General features: G+C 43.5%; 1 protein-coding gene across 1 annotated transcript in view; it reads left to right on the forward strand.

The window, feature by feature from the left end:
* The first annotated feature begins 6,239 nt into the window (after positions 1-6,239).
* ESRRB (estrogen related receptor beta) overlaps positions 6,240-17,948 on the forward strand; it is a 38,632-nt gene continuing 26,923 nt past the window's right edge. Inside the window, exons 1-2 of the mRNA XM_027720081.2 lie at positions 6,240-6,657; positions 15,821-15,937. Coding sequence (XP_027575882.2) covers positions 6,261-6,657; positions 15,821-15,937 — 514 coding nt within the window. The 5' untranslated portion in view covers positions 6,240-6,260. The remainder of the gene's footprint in view (positions 6,658-15,820; positions 15,938-17,948) is intronic.

Genomic DNA, 17,948 nt, shown 5'->3' on the forward strand with positions numbered 1-17,948 from the left:
CTGTCACTATAGATAAAGAGTCTCTAGATGGTGTGTCTCTCATTTGAAGTCCATATGGAGTAGAAGAGCAAGAGAAACCAGTGTGGGTGCTGACCCTTTGCCTCCCTAGCATGTTAGTGGGTGTTCTCACAGCAGAGAGGCAGAGCTGGGAGCACATGTGTGAGCTGTCCATGGGTAAGAGTAGGTTGACCAACAGGTGTGGGCGTCTCAGCTCCATGACATTAACTCTTTGCACACATGACCTAAAATTACACTGGCTGTTATTGCAGCTGTCACATCTATAGCCTGCCACTTGGAAAACATTATTTATTTCTGTGTCCTGTATCTAAAAAAAACCACCTGTCAAAATTTGGTTTTTTACTGGAGTTGGAGACAGTGTTTGAGAAGCTGATCTACATTGTTCGTCAGCCCACTGTGGGTTGCAAGGCTCTCTCATGTGGCCCACAAAAGACACAAAGTCTGTGTTGCCAATGATGTGCACATCTCATTTACACATGCAGCACAGATTTATGTCATCTGAGCTAACAAATACCGATAGCAAAAATAGGCCTGTACCAGAGAAGAGGTTGGATGTTTTATCCCTGTTATCAGTGTTTCTGCAAGCTAAAGCTTCTTTGGTCTTTCATGACTGGTTTAAAAATGTCTGTGCAAACCAGTGGGCTTTTGTCACAAGCTGGTGCCTGAAGAGAGCAACTTTATACTGGCAGTCTTCTCAGTAAAACTTGAGTCTAATGTGAGGACTTCAGGACTAAAGTGCAGTTCCACAAGCACAGCTGTATGGCACCTGAAAGTTACAAGCTGTACAAGCATCTTGCCTGCGGGGGTTTCCTGTTTTATGGTTCTTTAGAAAATCAAGATTTCATTCTGTCTGGAATCCACATCCAGTGTGAAAACCACCCAACAAAAGAGCCCATTTCTGACCTTCTACATTTTTCCTTGTGCCAAGATTAGAGAAGATTTTGCCTGAGGAGGGCCTGAGTGTTTTCTCTCTCTCTCCCCTTCCATCAGTTGATACTAGTTTTACAGCTGTATTTCAACTTTCATTGTAATGATACTTTCAGTCTTACTCTTGGAATGACATGCTGGCTTGATGACTTTGTGACTTTTTCAGGCAAGACTGGTGAAGGGACTGGACTACATGGCAGAACTTCTGGATGTTCAGATGCCCATTCCTTACCCTCCTCCAGGAAATTGGAGTGTAGAACTGAGCTATCCTTGCATTTCCTATTAAAGATGAGAATTCAGCCACTAAGGAAGCTCAGCAGCATTGTCACTAAACTTTTTTTTGGATCCAGTTAGGAATATGGAGAGCTGCAATAGAGAAGGTACAGGGTCATTGACTTAGGTTTACATGAGCACTCAGATGCTCAAATGGTGTTAAGTTACTGAATTGTGGATACTTTTAGCTGATAGAAAATTCTTCTGGTGGGGAGAAGTTACCTTCTGTTAAAAAGCTGGATATTGTTCTGCCTGTCTTGCTAAGCAAGTGTGAGTGGTGGGCCTTGTTTTTTCTTGAGACAGGTGAAGGCTTGTAGATAAGGACTACTGAATTATTGTAATTTCCATATCCAGAAGTGGGGTTAAAGAGGTGAATGCAGTTACAAATTACTATTTCTGGAAAAAATAACCTCAAAAGATGTGCAGTAAAATAGCCTTATCTGCACCAATTCCAAACTTGCAATCCTTGAAGTTTAAAAGAAGAAAAATTGGGGCCAATATTTACTGCCTTAATTTTATAACACTAGTCTTTTGTCCCTTTCAGGTCCTGTCCATCTAGCAATCTTTCGCTCTCTCAGAGAGCATTAAACTCATAAGCCATTAATGGCTAAATACATTGCAGAGAAACAGCAAAAGATGAAAGGCTGGAGAAGAATTGGGGAAACTGGTAACGTTAACCCAATATCACTTCCCAAGGGAGAGAACACTAATGGATAAAAACCTAAAGCACAATCTCAACTTGGTCTAAACTTTTGTATTTACATCCAGAATCACTGAGATCAGACCATGCTTGTCTGAGGGCAGTGGTAAGCACATAAAGGCTAACAGCATTGTTAGTGATAAATAGCAGTGGGTTTATGAAACAGGAATACAGCAGACAATAACCTTTCTTGATACAATTAGATAATTAGCGAGCAAAAGGAATGGAATGAATAGACTGACTCTAGACCATGCATGAGCTTTTGACACAAAGCTGTGCAAAATCTTATTAGGGAAATTAGATCAAATTGGGTTTGATACAAATCCTGTGAAATGAATCATGGATTAAATGACAGAGTGTAAACAGAAGGGTTAGAGATATTCTTTATCCTTCTGCAAAGGTGGTGTTCAAAAGGGCAGTGTTTTGACTGTAAATATTCGTTAGTGGAGGAAAATGTAAAGCAATCAGCCTCAAATTTACAATTAACTTAACTGAAAGGTACTAGAAAAAAGATCAGAGTGAAAAAAATAAGAGCTAGCCTGAAAAATTGAATGTTATGAAGAGGCTTTGGTAAAACAAGTGGCAATTAGCACTGTGTAGTTTAAAGATGATACTGGATCTACTTTAGAACAAGGAGAATCTCCAAATTTCATGTTGCGCAGAGCACAGTGGCAAAAGCAGCTTATGTTCAGAGAGGTCCCGGTGAGACAGTAGCTATCAAATGATGTGAGCTGATGTGCAACCTGATGTCTGGCAAAGCTACTGCTCATTTGGTCCATATGTCTGCCCGGCTGTGTGCTTTCCAGAGTGACTCTCCCCTGTAGCGCTGTGGCATTGCGCTGTGCAATTCGGGGCACCTTGCTGCAAGAGAGACCCAGGCAAGTTGGAACAAATCCAGAGAAGGACCACAAAGATGCTAAAGGGATTAGAAGGAATGACCTATGATGAGGAAAGGTGAAAAGAACGAAATGTTTAGAACCTTTAAGCCTGTTACATGGGCACAGAAATAGTAACGGAGTTTCCTGTGCCAGCACAGAGGAGAGTTGGATCAAGTCTCTCTCCTTTTACATTCCTATTAAGGTAACTAGAGCCGAGCAAAATGACTGTTCATCACTTTGAACTCTTTGCAAGAAACATTTAGCTGTTCTTCTTGAAGTTCAAGATGTATCTCATTGCCAGGGGACACTCTGACTCTGTTTAAAAATCAGCACGGGATCTCCATGAGACTTGCAGAAAGTCAGAGGCCAGAAAAGAAAAACACAAGAGAAAATGGCTGAAGTCTAACCAGCACTCCCTATGTATTGCTGCCTCCTGGAAGGGAACAGGAGGGTCCTCAGCTGGAAGGATGTAGGGGGGTTGTTACTATCCATGATTCACTATCAAACAGTCACTGCATGCCTTGGGAAGGAAGGCTCCTTAATTGAGGTTGTGAGTTGAGAAGCCTGATATACCTTCTTTTTTTTTTTTCCCCTCCACTGGAGGGAAATATCTCAGTAAGTCCTCTTGAGGTCATCTATGAAAGTTAGGCTATTTAAGAAACAGAAGCTGGGATTTGGATTCTGCTGATGGAATCTGCCAGTACAGCTCATCTCTTTGTCATGCCTTTTTTGTAGTGTTGTCCTTACGATTCCAGCTCCTTTTACTGTGGAGTTCCTCAGTGCCGAACAGTGTTTTATGGTCATTTTGCCTTCCATTTTGACCCTAATCTCATGTTGCTGTATCCTGTGATCTTCATATCTTTACCAAAACTGCACTTCTCAGGTAGGGAGAGGCCTCAGAACAAGGCCAGCACAGCAGCTTTCAGCTTTGCTATGAGATGCTAAGATCTGCTCTCAGTTAGCAAAGCTTCATCTTTGCCCACACAGTCAGCTGGCATTACACTAGAAGTTCTGCAGTCTGTCTAGGAGCCCTGTGGGATTAGAGATGAATGCACCTGTGGCAATTATTCCTGTAACTGCTCCATGACCTCTAGTTTGGTGTGGCCCTCTAGGCAAAAGCATGGGCATTTATCAACTCATCACACTCATCCGTCTCTGAGACGGACCAAACTCTGGATTCCTCTCAGGTAACACCAGGCAAAGCAGCCGAGGAACATGAGATGCCTGCCCATACTCTCAAGGTCAACAGTCTTGCCAAATAACAAACTTGGCTGATCGATCCCAGAGATAGGAGATGAGGTCAAACACTGAGGATGAAACAGAGAAGGGAGAATACTTGGGTCAAGTGAGATCATAAGGATGCGACTGTGAATTTGCTGCATATCAAACATCTATATTCCTATCAACAGACACACAGATATGATATATATATGTGTGCACTCCAGCCTTGCTAATTCACAGAATATTTTGTCCTGTCCCCTGATGGCTTTGACCTCTTGGCAGAAGGAGTTGCCACAAATACCAGGTAAATAGACTGAAACTGTAATAGAAATTACCCACATGACCATGGTATGGTAACTTTAAACCAACAGAGCTTCCAAAAAGAAAAGTGAAGCATCCCTAGTCATTCAAAATTCTTTGGCCATGTCATCAGAAAAATGCATGTGTTTAGTTTTTCTTAAAGCCTTTGACAAATTATCTTGCTGAAGGGAAAATTTAACCTCTCAGGTTAGTACTATTATCAATTAGAAGTGTCAGAGACAGAAAGAAAGGGTAGACATACCCTACCCATAGAAGAAAGAGAAGTCAATTTTCAGCATGATAAAAGTTAACACGAATCACCCACAAAGATCAGTGTTGTGGTGTTTGATCCATATGTTAATGATCTGGGAAGTGGGTGAACAATGAGACTGCAGATGACATCAAACTATCACAAAAGACTGGAGAACCTCAGAGGATCTTAATAAAGCTGGGTGTGTGGACTGCACAGCACAGTGGTAGACGAGACACGCTGTTGACTATTGCAAAACATTGCACACCAGAAGGCAATAATTTGATTTTTTGTACATCCTAATGGATTCTAAATTAACTGCAGCAACTCAGGAAAAGATCTGAGGATTGCAGTAAGTAACTTTCTGATATTCTCTGCTGAAGAAATGGTAACAATTTAGATTTTAATTTAAAGAGGGGAAAAAGCAAACAGTGTAAGGAGTTATACACTAGATAGGCTGAAAATAACATTGAAAATATTGTAACATCACTACGTAATTGATGGCGTGCCTTTGTCTTGACTGTTGTCCAGACCTTCAGCTGGAGAAGTGATGGAGCAGTGCCAGTGTCATGCTGCTGAGGAGCTGGCTCATTGAACTCTGTTCTGGACTGAACAGAAATAGCCAGACTAGAGGAAGTTCAGAGATGGATGATGAGGCAGATAAGAGATCTGCAAAAACTTCTGCATGAAGAGCAATTATATAGATAATGAAGAGCTGAATGAGGAGAACATGGCAAAACTACATTTCCTGAGGAGAGCCAGGACATGTTCAGGGAGTCTGAAAGGCTGCAAATACACTATAGGCAAATAAGTGGAATTTTAAAGTGGAATTAAAAATTAAAAATTTTAAGTGGAATTTTTTGCTTGTTCGTACACTGCACAAGTAATCTCTGGAACTCATTGCTTTAGATATCATAAAAATTAGCAGTGTTCTGAAAAAAAAGATTGAACATTTATATAAGGAATAAGACTATCTGTGAACTAAAACAATTTGGTAAAGATTCCATAGGCTTTAGAGCATAATAATCTCTTTAAGAAGTGGGAATTTGCGCGTCTATGCAAAAGCCCAGTACTAGTAAATAGAAGAAAGATTAAGATTTAAGATTGAGCCAGAAGAAATTTTTGATCAGATTATTTTCCTTTAGTTTCTAAGTTTCTCTTTTAGTGATGATAGTGCTGCAGAGTGGAGGGTGGAGTGGGGGGGAGAGGAGGAATTCAACTTGAAAATTAATCAAAGACTTCTGTATTACAGATTAAAAAAATGAAAATCCAGTCTGAGCAGGTCCTCTGCAGGGTCTGTTCCTGAACTTTTTGCTTAAAGCCAGGGCAGCATATTCTGAACATCTTTTTCACCTGGTCTGCCACGGGCAAGCTCATTTCTTTCTACTGTCTCAGGGGTAGATTGTGCTCGGGGTAGATTGTGCCTGATCAGCACTGATGCCCCTTCCCAGCACTACAGCCTGATAATATGATCTACATGAATATCCTTGTATTTATTCTGAGTTTGTGGGGAGCAGGCGGGCTATTGTACCGATATTCCTGAAGAAGAACAGGGTGGGGTTGAACTGTCTGAGCGAACTGGAGTTGAACTGAGGTGGGGAAAAAGAGGGCTCTCTTTTGACTAACCTGGAGCTGGGTTTTGCCAGGAGGTCGCTGAGTGCCTTTGCTCTCTCCCCGCAGGCTGCTCGGCAGAATGGCCACGGAGGAGCGGCACCTCTCCTCCAGCTGTGGGTCCTTCATCAAGACCGAGCCCTCCAGCCCGTCTTCTGGCATCGACGCCATCAGCCACCACAGCCCGAGTGGCTCCTCCGATGCTAGCGGTGGCTATGGCATCGCCATGGGTGGCCACCCCAATGGCCTAGACTCACCCCCCATGTTCAATGGCACGGGGATTGGTGGTGGGTCCTGCCGTAAGCGTTACGACGACTGTGCCAGCGCCATCATGGAGGACTCACCCACCAAGTGCGAGTACATGCTCAATGCAATCCCCAAGCGGCTGTGCCTGGTGTGTGGGGACATTGCTTCTGGGTACCACTACGGCGTGGCTTCCTGTGAGGCATGCAAAGCCTTCTTCAAGAGGACTATTCAAGGTACGGTGGGAAGGAATGGAAACCGCAGCATTCACTCCATAGAAGTAGAGGGCCACAGCCCCAGACATTGCTGAGACTGCAATGTCACATAAAAGGGGGAAGGGGAGAGTGCATGTAATGTACCTGAGTCTCCATCCTTTTGTATGCTTCCTCTCTCCTCCTAATCAGCTCTGGTCCTCCCAAATGAACATGGACATGAAGTTAGGCTATGTGGTGGTAGGAACTTTTGCCAAGTTCCTAGCCTGGCTGGCTTTCACTAAGATGCATCTTCTTTGAAGATAAAAAAACTAGTCACTGAAGAAGACAAAGATACCCTGTTTGTGTCAGTCTTACGAAGGATGAGAAATTCCTCAGGTGATTTTGAAAACCTCAGTGCATGCATGAATAGATGAATTGCAGTGCATTGCTCCTGCATGAACAATTCACATATGAAGGGTATGGCTGCCTGCCTGCCAGAGGTGTGCTTGCAGATGTGCACACGCACAGCTACAATATAGCCAAAAGCAGGAGTGCATCCAGGTAACGTCCAACACCCATGGATGCTTGGGCATACTTGCTTACATGTGCCCCATGTGAGCAAACATGGCTAGACATACAGATACTCCCTTTATTTCCTACTTTCTCTAACTGGAAAAAGGACAGGATCATTTGTCTTCCAGTGGAAAGTGTATTGAGTTCACCCAACTAAGATGGGCTGACTGGAGACAAGGTGTCCTGTGAGCAAGCAGCTGTGTGTGTACTTGGCTGTTGGCTGGGGTTAATCCACCACACCAGTACTGCCTTGTCTCCTGTGAAATGAAAGAAATGCACACGTGGAGAGAGCACTCATTTTGTTAATGGAATGGGTCTGATTGCACTCTGTTTCTGGGGATGTTCAACTCTGCAGTGGACAGAGCAGTCTAGGATGCAGTTCATTCCAGGTCTCTGCAAAAGTCACTATTTCTAGCTTGGTTTCTTAGATTTTAGATGACTCTCCTTCCTGTTATCCAGCTGTGGAAATAATCACTCTTCCCCACTGACACTTTCTTCTTTATTATGCCATGTGGAAATCATTGCCATCTTTAGGGCATTGACCAGTTCTCTGGCAGGGCTTTGTGTGATTTGTCATTGCTTAATCTCTGTGATTGAATGTGAATTTTTACTTGCACTTCTGACTGTCAGCATTGACTCCATCCCTCCTCCAGCTCTTGAGCCATTCCTAGTGTTTCTTTTAGGCATATTCAGGTGCTAAAGGAGGGACAAGGTAGCACTCTGAAGCAAAGTCCTAGGGGCTCCTAATACAGGAAGAAACAAGATAAGTAACTCCTCCTAGGAGCAATACTGGAGCACCTCTGTGGTAGAGCAGAAGAGACCTGGAGAAAGAGGATAAGACCTAGGAACTTTTGAAGAGTTTTCAGAGAGAATCAAAAGAAAATGATGCAGGGTAACAGTACTTAGAGCCTGTGTCAGCCTGAGTGATGTGTCAGCTGACTTAATCCCAAGAGGGGAGAGTGCTTCCTTCCAGCCTTCTCTCCCCAGCACAGCCATATTCTTTCTCCCTGTGGTTCCCTAACTGATTGCCTGTTAACGTGTAACAGATGGGGGAAAGAAATAAGTGGAAATCTCTCTCACTCTGTCATCAGATTGCTCTGGTGACTGAGGTACCAAAATGCTTTTATTTCAAAGAGTGTGAGAGTCAAGTGTGCTGTGCCTGAGGGTGAGCAATTTCAACTATGAAACTGAAGGCTGAACCCACGGGAGTCAGCAGCAAATAGGGGCTGCAGAGTTTGGTTGAGTCAAGAAAGTGCACCATTCCTGGGGCTCTGCTGCAATGCATGCGATATCCAAGCATAGCCCTGGGTGTGCAGGGAAAAGGATTTAAGGATCATGTAAAAGAGAAGGCGAGTGGCAAGAGCATTTACCAAAGGTATTTATCCTGCATCTTTATTATATTCAGTAGCTGTGTTAAGCATCTAACAGACCAAGTGAAAACATCTTCATTCAGTCTGCCAAACATTGCAGAACATGCAGATGTGTATGTTATACCACTGCATTCCCTGCTAATGTCAAAAGACTTGCCATGATTTGGTATCTGGGAGTGGCATTGACTCAATGGTTAGAGCACAGAGATGGAGCGAGGACTCCAGGATTCCCCAGATGCAGTAGGTAAATTCATCATCAGGCTCTTGTGGTCTCAGACCAGCCACTTCACTTCTCTGTGCTTGAGTATTGACAGATGAAAATCTAATGAATACTATGACAGTACTTATTCTGCTGGCCCTATGTTAGGTATGCATGCTGCCATAAAATGAGTCGAAATCTGTCCTGAATTATTACACTATCTAGATACCCCTGATCATGAAAGAGAAGCTTCACATGAATTTGCCCTGCCAACTAGCCCTGCTCCCCTGCTACAAATGACCCCAGTCTGCCTATGGGGTTCTTTTAGTTGCATGAACTTATGTAAAACCTGCCTATCTTAGGGCGAGAGCTAGCAGGGACGTGGCTGGTTATCTCTGAGGTCACTAATATTGCTGTGTGAGAATTTTCTGTCAGTAGGATTTTTCCAAAGAAAAGTGGAATTTTTACCAAGTCAGATTTCCCCAAGAAAAATTTTGATGATAGGAAAAAGAAAAGAAGGCAGGAAAATCCAAACCATTGATTCAGTTCAAGATGAATTGGAGTGTTTGGTTTTGCTGAACAAAGACAGGATGACACAACACATCCTAACCTGTCCCACAGATTATGGGGGGGTGTCACACCTATGACCTCTCACCTGTTGTGTTACACGGCCCAAAAGAAAGATCAAGGTTTGGAAACCTGTGTGTCATTTCCACTTTGCAGCACTGGAAATGCTTGAGATGGAAAAGTGAAAACCTGAAACAAGATGACAGAACATGCCACTGGGCTGCAGGCCTGTTCTCTCTGAGCATGTTATTTTGAACCTAAGGTCTGGACTTCCCATGCTTTGAGGCAGAGCCAGAAGTTCTGAACCGACCTGACGCATTTTCGGTCAGCTAGGCGACCTGACAAAATTTAAATCATGTTTCTCTATCATTGCATTGCATCGTGAGATTATATTCTACTGGCAATCTGCATTGACCTCCATGGCGCAAGTGTCCTCACATGTGTCATGGATGTCACCTGACTGTGAATATTGTGGAATGTGCAATCTAGTGCAGATAGGAGAGAATCTGAATTTCAAGCGTGTTGGAAGTGTGCTGCTACTGATGCTCAAGAGAGGTCTGATTTGAAACCAAAAATTTCATATTAGCTGAATGTAATGGAACAGGTATGTTACACGAAAGGTATTGTGTTTTGGATGTTTCTAAATTAAAACTTTTTGAATTTCTGTTCTGTGGAAATCCTAAACAATACTTTCATCCAAATTTAGGACAAAGGCAAATGCTGGCTTTCTTACGTGGTACAAATTCTTAATCTAACTCTATTCCTTCTCTGAATAGTTTACTCAGTAGATAGAACATTATGTATCAATCAGATATAAATTTTTGTTCATCAATCATTACAACTAGTAGGTAGTTTTGTCTCTTTTGAATATTAACTGATTGCAGTGCTGTGTAACCATATGAGTCCTTTATTATTCAACATATTCATGACTATGACTACCCTTCATCTATTTTTCATCTTCAAATGGTGAAAATTAAGGCTATTTCTAAAATGACCCATTAATATAAAATAAAAGCTTAGGGCTAAGCAAAATAAATCTGAATTAAGATTTCTCTTTTTGATCTTTGTGAATCATCTCCTTGTGTGCATGGAACTCACACCCATAAGGTGATACAACAGGACTTGCGAGGAGTGATATTGGAAGAACTGGTTACTGGAGAGTCAGAGAGAAGAGACACATTTACCATCATCTTCTGGATAGGCAAGTGGTGTATCAGGCGAAGTTCCTGCATCTGTGGATTTCCTGTTGAGTCTTTCAAGCTTCAAACCCAGTGAGTGTAGCAACAGAACTGCCTTGTTGGTATGCCTTTACATCAATAAGGGGCTTAAAATGTGGATAATGCAGTTCAGAAGACTTCTAGGGATTTATAACAGGCTTGTAATAAAAGCCATAGTCTTCTAGGGCTTCCTGGTTGTTGTTACGGTGCTTAGAGTGGCTTATGGGAAGGGAGCAGCAGTTGAGAAAGTTTTTCATGAGCAGAAGAGCATTGCCATCTACATGCACAAAGGAAGTTTTAAGTCCCTACAGTAGCAGCCATAGAAGCCAAGCACTCTTCTGTCCTTCTCAGAAATGTGCCTGCTACTTTTCAGGTGGGAGTTCACAGCTTTCCAAAAGCTTCTGAAGCTTAACCAGGGAAAGTGCAGTATTTCATAATCTAGCACCTGACTGCTGCTTACTATTCACAGATCTGTGCTTGGATTTAAAAAACCACCTCCAGTGCAACCTCAGGTCTATTAGTCTTGTGTTTTCTCTTGGCCTCAGTGCACAGAGAACTCTGTGCAGAAGGACCTTTTCTGTGCAACTTCTGTAAAGTATTTCTGTATCTGAAACCCTATAGACAAACTTGCTGCTGATAGGGAGCCCCAGGGCCCATGTCCTGCTTCCCTGTGGAAGCAGGAGGCTGATTTGAGTTGTACTAAATGTCCAAGTCCTCTTTTGTGGAGCAGGAGCCAGGTGTGCCACCCTGAGGAGGCGAACAGTGCTGTTGTTACACCTCTGCGTATTCCCTTTTCCTCTCATAGTGTCAAGTGCTCACATTTCTGGGTTTTTTACTGTTATCAGCACATGAAGTAAAATTTTGGTTAATCCAAGCACTAGGGCTTATCTCACCTGCTTTTTCAAACTCTCATTTTCCTGCAAGTGATAGCAGGAGAGGAGGGGAGCTTCGTTTTTGTTGGAGTATTTTTTTGTTTGGGGGGTGTGTGTGTTTTTTTTGTTTTATGGGGTTTGAGGGGTTTTTTTGTGTTGATATTTTTCCTTTCCAAAAATAAGAGCCTCTGTTGATGTTTGTATATACTCAGGCACCTAGATCAGGGACATGTCCCTTGAAGCACAGGACAACCCTGCGGAAAATCAAGTTGCTTATTCAAGTTCCTAAATGAAGCTTTACAGGTTCAATATTTGAATTCCTTTCTTTGAAAACTGGAGCTTAAAAATAACCTTTCTTACCTCATGCAGATCATTGGAGAGATTTTCCTCTGACTTTTACAAAGTACCTCTCCTCACATCAGGACTTGGGCTATGATGCCTCATTTAGATGGGCTAATTTAAGTGAACAGCAATGAAGAAGAAACCAGAAAAAGAGAGATGGGTTTTCTTCAGCAATCAGACGCTGAAAATTATTTAGTTTTAAAGACTTTCTTGGTTATTTCTATCTAGTCTTTCCTGAGTTTCCTTGTGGAAAGGCTTTCTAAAAGGTTAGAATCAGGAAGCAGGGAGTAGCTTGTGCCCTCAGTGCTGTACTAATTCCAAACTCAGCTCTCCAGAGGAGCCCTATCCACAATTTAAGAAGGAGCCGGGTAGGACTTCGTTGTGCTCCCCAAGGTCAGGGAGGCATTCTCCTCTTCCCAGTCCCTCCCAGAGAATTAGGGTGAATATAGGATCTCTTGAATGATCCAGATCTGGTGTACAATTTTCAGGTGCTTCTATTATGTGTGCACTGGAAATGATATTCCAAATTGTTTAACAGTCAAAGGTCTAATTTTGCCGAAAATAGGGTAATTTTGCAGTTCTCCAGCATAAAAAACATGATCTATCACTTTAACAGTCCTCCGCTGTTTCTTAGTATCTCTCATCTAAAGGCTTTAAAGTACAGTTAAACCTTAATGAATAAAGACTCGAAATCTTCCCAGAAGGTAGGTTTGGTGTTCGTATCATTTTGCAGATGAGCAAACTAGGACACAGAGAGGAAGTGATTTGCCCTCCAAGGGGACATGTGAAGAAATCCAAACTGTGATCCTGTCATTCATCACTTGATTTTTTTTTAAGCCATTTTTAGGTAAATCTTGTGCTGTGGTATCGGTGAGGTTCTACCATTTTTTTTCAGATCAATGTAAATATTATCTAGGTAAAGGAAATCTCTCTAATAAGCAACAGCTCAAAGCAAGGCCTTGCCTATCAGATTATGTGTTTTTTTCTGACCTTTCCTTCTGGGTCACATAATCTACTGTTCATTACACACAGAGACTTGACTCAAATTCTGTTGTTGCATAGAGAGTTGCAAGTGCACCCTTGTATGCTGACACTCTTCTGCAGGACTTTGCAGCACCCCCAGCTGCAGCAGTGAAGGGGAATCTCTCTCTGAGGCCCCTGCGCTGGCAGCTGGGCTGCTGGTGTGACCGCCAGCCACTGGGAGGTTGTTGGAATTTCGATGAGTTAATCTCATCACTTTATCACAGGGCACTTACAGAAATTACAGGGAGCTGTGAGCAGCTCACTGTGCTGGCAGCCAGCCCCAGGACCCATAAAAGAAATTGAGACACACACAAAAAAAAAAAAGTCAGAGAACTTTGTTAAACTTTTGGAGATGATAGTTTTTTGTGATTGAGTTCTGCTTGGGTAATGCTGATTGTGCCTCCCCTGGTCATGTCGCTGCTTCCTGCAATAATGGCAGGTATTGCCCCCCGCTGTGGCTCTCAGTCCATGCAGCACACAGCATGTTTTTGGGCCTGGCATAAAACGCCATTTGCTTTGGCAGCATTGTCTTGTGTGAAGAGGGTACAGTGAGCCTCACCTCTAGCATTTGCACCTATAGAGAGGACTGTAAGACACAGCTGCTGGTCCTTTCTTCCCTCAGACTGGGCACAGTGTGTGGAAGAGACAGATGAGCCTGTGTTAAATGTGAAGGCAAACAAGCATGCTGAATGGGATGTCCCACCAGTGCTGAATGTATTTTTTCATATGTGCTAACCAGCAGACTACGGGGCTGCTGCACTACCTGGTGACCACTGCTTTGCTGTCCAGGAAGGGGTGCTTGCCCAGTGCTCACTCTCCTCTGGCTCTGCTCCTTTAACAGTCATGATCTCAGTACAGAAATGCCTTTGAGAACTGCTGTGTGTATCCGGCATGTGTATGGTAACTATTACCTGCACATACTCTGACACTGTCACATTTAGTTGTGATATATTTTTGTAGACCCTTTTCAGTGATTTGCTTGTCAAGGGGACCAGGGCCTGGAGGCATGGGGAAGTTGGGGTATCTTCTTGACACTGTGGAGGGACCTTGAGCTTTCAGATGAGGGCTGTCACTGCCTCCAGCTGCTATAAAGGCTCAGTGCCCTTGGTGTAGTATCTCTGTGTAAGGGGTCAAATTTTTGGCCTTTGGACCACAAAACATGAAATCTTGTGTCTCTCTAGAACTCTCATCCTGGGTTTGGTGAGAAAGGTTAACACTGAAACAAAGGCAAAACTTTAACAAAGTGAGACTCTGTTTGAGTTTTTTCCCAGGTTTGTTCCTGCTGCGTTCCTTCCTGCGTGGGGCACAGCAAGTATCTGATCATGAGATCGTGGCCACCATACTCATGGGTCTGTAATGTGCTGAAACTCTGTGTTTAGAGCAGGAGTTTGTTTATTACCTTGAGATCAAGCTTGAATCTCAATTTCCAGCTCTCTGAGAATGTTGATACGTGGCTGGCTATTGAAATTCAGGTGCTGCACAATGACGAAATACAGCCTGAACGGAAGCAACACTGTGCAGCACACTGTGCTCCTGCAGACAAACTGTATTTTGGGGGTAGATGAGCAGTGGTGAAGAATGGGGTGGCTGGGGTGGAGCTTAGGGTCAAGTTGCAAGTCTTGTGACAAAACAAGAAGCAAGAGGTAGAATGTTTGTAACTAACAGGCCAATCACCTTTAGGCTTTAGGGGCTGTGTGCTCCTGGAGTTTCACCCAGAATGGGCCAAGAATACTGAAATAAACAGTGCTTTCTTTCTAATGAATCTGTGCTCTGCTTTTCCACTCAGATTTTCAAGGGGCTTTCCAATAGCTTAGTTAGCCCCAAGGTCTAATCACCACACCCAAAGATTGATATATATCAGATTGTTGATCTTTATTTAGAGAGGGAAGGGTCTTGCACTAGAATATAAAAATCCATTACAGAAGTAGGAACAAAAATCAAGTCCTGTCCCAGTGTTAACAAACTGTAAACTCTGCTTCTAATCTGATGTTTTACAAAGTCCATACTGTTATTGTCTCAGCTCTTACCTACATTCCTCCCTACAGCTCTGATTGAACTCCTGAATCTCAGTTTCCTTCCTTTGATCATCAGACCAACTTCTCCATTCTTCTGAATTGACTATAGAGCTTAGATACCCTTTTCAGTGCTGCCTGATTTACCAGTATCTAGTCCATCCCTGCAGCAAACATTGAATAGCCCTCTTCAGAAACATCATCTCAAAATGAATGGCAGGATGGAGACAGCTGGTTTGGTTTGTTGTCTTCTAGTACTAAATAGTTGTTACCTTCCACTGTCATCCAGCATAATTCCACTTACATCCTCATATCAGACCCTTGCTCCATGTTTCAGTTACATTCTTGGCTTCCAGTACAATACGATTTGACTAGAAATAAATTTGGGATGTTTCTTTCCCTGTTTTATCTTGGAGACAGTGTTGCAACGTGATTGTAAACGAAAAGGAAATGAGAAGTGATAATGGTCTGTGCAAAGGGATGAGAGGCAGTTGCACAAGAACTAATAAAGTAAAACTGTAAAGATTTGCACAGGTAACCTATGTTCATTTTACAGGATGTCTTATCTCTTTCTCAGTCTAGACCTACTGCTTCCCTGCTACCTGTAGTATGCCTGCTGGCAGGAGGAAGCAAAGGAGAAAATGCTGGTTCCCCAAGTGAGGCAAGAAAGGACAGATGACATCTGTCCCACAGACGTGGAGCAAGACTGGCAGCAAAGGAAATGCTGCTAATGTCTGAACTGCTCCCATGCTCAGCCCTGGACTTCAGGGAACAGACCAGATTATAAAGGGTGCAGCACAGGGGACAATGACATACCTAGAGGACACGTGCCTGAAAGCCCAGCATTGCAATCAGCCCCTTGGATAGGTCAGCTGGCTGTAGTCTCAGAGGATGTGTCTGTGCAAATTAGCGAGCAAACGTACAACATACACAGACTGATGGTGTTGGGAATATCTGGGCACTACAGCCTGTCCCTGGATCAGTGGGGAAAACGTGATTCCTGGGTGACCATCTCTGTGTTTGATTTCAGGGAATATTGAATACAGCTGCCCGGCTACCAATGAATGTGAGATCACGAAACGGAGGCGCAAGTCCTGTCAGGCCTGTCGCTTCATGAAATGCCTCAAAGTGGGGATGCTAAAAGAAGGTAAGAGAGTCAGAATGAGAATTTTTCTCTGCCCTAACAGTGCCTGGGACTCCAGGCCTTGCAGGATCTCCGAGGCTAACTACATGCTTGCCTACTCTGGCTTTCTGAAGGAATCTTTTTACAGGCTTTGTAACAGAGTCAGGATGGGCAGTGACTAAGAGGGCAGTCGAGAGAGGAGAGTGGTTCTAGTCAGCACCCTTGTGCCAGGATACTATTTCTACTACTTGCAAATTTGACAAATAACTGGAAACTGGCTGTGCCAGACTGTTTCCTTTCCCAAACTAACCCTGCGCTGGAGGGTGTTGCTCTTCTTTCCCTCAGGTCATTTTTCATTTTTGAGGAGAAGAAGCTCTTTCATGATCATGACTGGGTTGGGTGGATATCATAAGGGAAGGACAGAGTTAATGCACAGCTGTGGCACCCTGTGTGATAAAGGTCTGCCCATATTACCACTCAAGAGACTTTCTGAAGATGGGTGGTAGCACAAGTTTGTCTGGGAGCTGTGGATTGCTGCCCTGCATGCTCAACCTATGTTGTGCTCAGTCTATTGATGTGTTCAGAGGTCTCTGAGCAGTATTCAGCTTCTCTCTTGTTCTGTTTTTCCTCCTCCTCAATCCTTGTCCATTCAAGGTGAACCATAGGGAATTCAGTGGCAATTAAACACATTCTTATAGATTGACTTTAAAACTTTGTTTCCCTTGGGTCCCTCTGGGAAAGGCAATGAGGGGAGGAGGGGGAGGGAAGGAGAAGCATTGCATGTAACCTCCTGCATTGCTGTACCTGGCAGAGCATGGTCCCCTCAGCTTAACCACAAGGAACAGCAGCTGGCTGTGGACTGCAGAAGTCCTGTATGCTGGAGCCAAGACACTAGCACACAACTCTCTTCCAGGTCATAACATCATAGCAGCTGGTGATGAATTGTATGATGTCACTTGAGTGTGTATTCCTTCTCAGTAGGGCTCTCTCATTTCTTGAGGGGCAGGTTAATGGCAGCCAATGTTGTAAAGAATGTAGATTAGGTGTTAAACCAGTTTTGTTCTTTGATGGATGTGTGGTTTCTGTCGTTAAAAATCTTCCTTCTAGAGCGCACCAGTTACCAAGGGGCAGAGAGGCAGACTTATGTAGTCTGGCCCACCCTGACCTAGATATAGAGGTGGTAGACTCAGAGGATCTTGATCTACTGCTAGGAAGGAGGCACCTGCTTTGTAGTTAGAGAGGGACCACTGAAAACCTGCTTCTCCTCATGTGATAGTTCAGGGAGGGGATGTATCCCCTTTCCCACGTGCCAATGCACAGTAGTGACACTGGCTTTAGTGGGAGCGCAGGTTTATAATGCACTGTAGCCTATTCATATGAATCCCATAAAACAACCTTAAAGGCCTGTAGTGGCTCCAGTCACTGGAGCAGCAGAGCAGCAGCATGGGTCCAGGCTTGCTGGCTGCCTATATCTATGCTGCCCTGCATCCAAGCAGTTGAGTCTCTCAGAGCTGGCAGCTGTTGAAGCGGAGTCACAGGAGCTGGTGCTGGCATGCTGACTGTGTGGCCAAGGTGTCTTCTGCTTCCAATTTTGGAAGTTCAGCACTCTTCAGAGCAGGGTCCTGTGAAGGTTTTGTGTCTTAGCTGTCAAGCTGTGAGAAAACAGTTAACTCCTTCCAGACCAGAGTTAGTCTGGAAAGCAGCATAGATTCACTCACACTATGCTGTGCATGAACTCCTGAACTCTATGGGATAGTACTCATGGCAAACTGAAATTTGACTCCAAGGCTGCTTTTATTAGTGTATTTAGTTATTCATATCGGGATTGATCCGGCATCATTAAAGTCTCTGGGGAAGGGTGGTTTGCTATTGATGTTAGTGTATCTGTGATCCTGCCCATAATGTTTAGTGCTGTGGAATATACAGCATAAAGATTTATTGATACCAATGGGATACAAGAGCTCATGATAATATCAAGAGGAGACTACACTAGCAATTTGCAAATAGGACTCCTCTGCACTAACACAGAGTGGTC

Source organism: Pipra filicauda, unplaced genomic scaffold, assembly GCF_003945595.2.
Source record: "Pipra filicauda isolate LSUMZ 115617 unplaced genomic scaffold, ASM394559v2 scaffold75_size2874737_pilon, whole genome shotgun sequence".
In the NCBI taxonomy this organism is placed as follows: Eukaryota; Metazoa; Chordata; class Aves; order Passeriformes; family Pipridae; genus Pipra; species Pipra filicauda.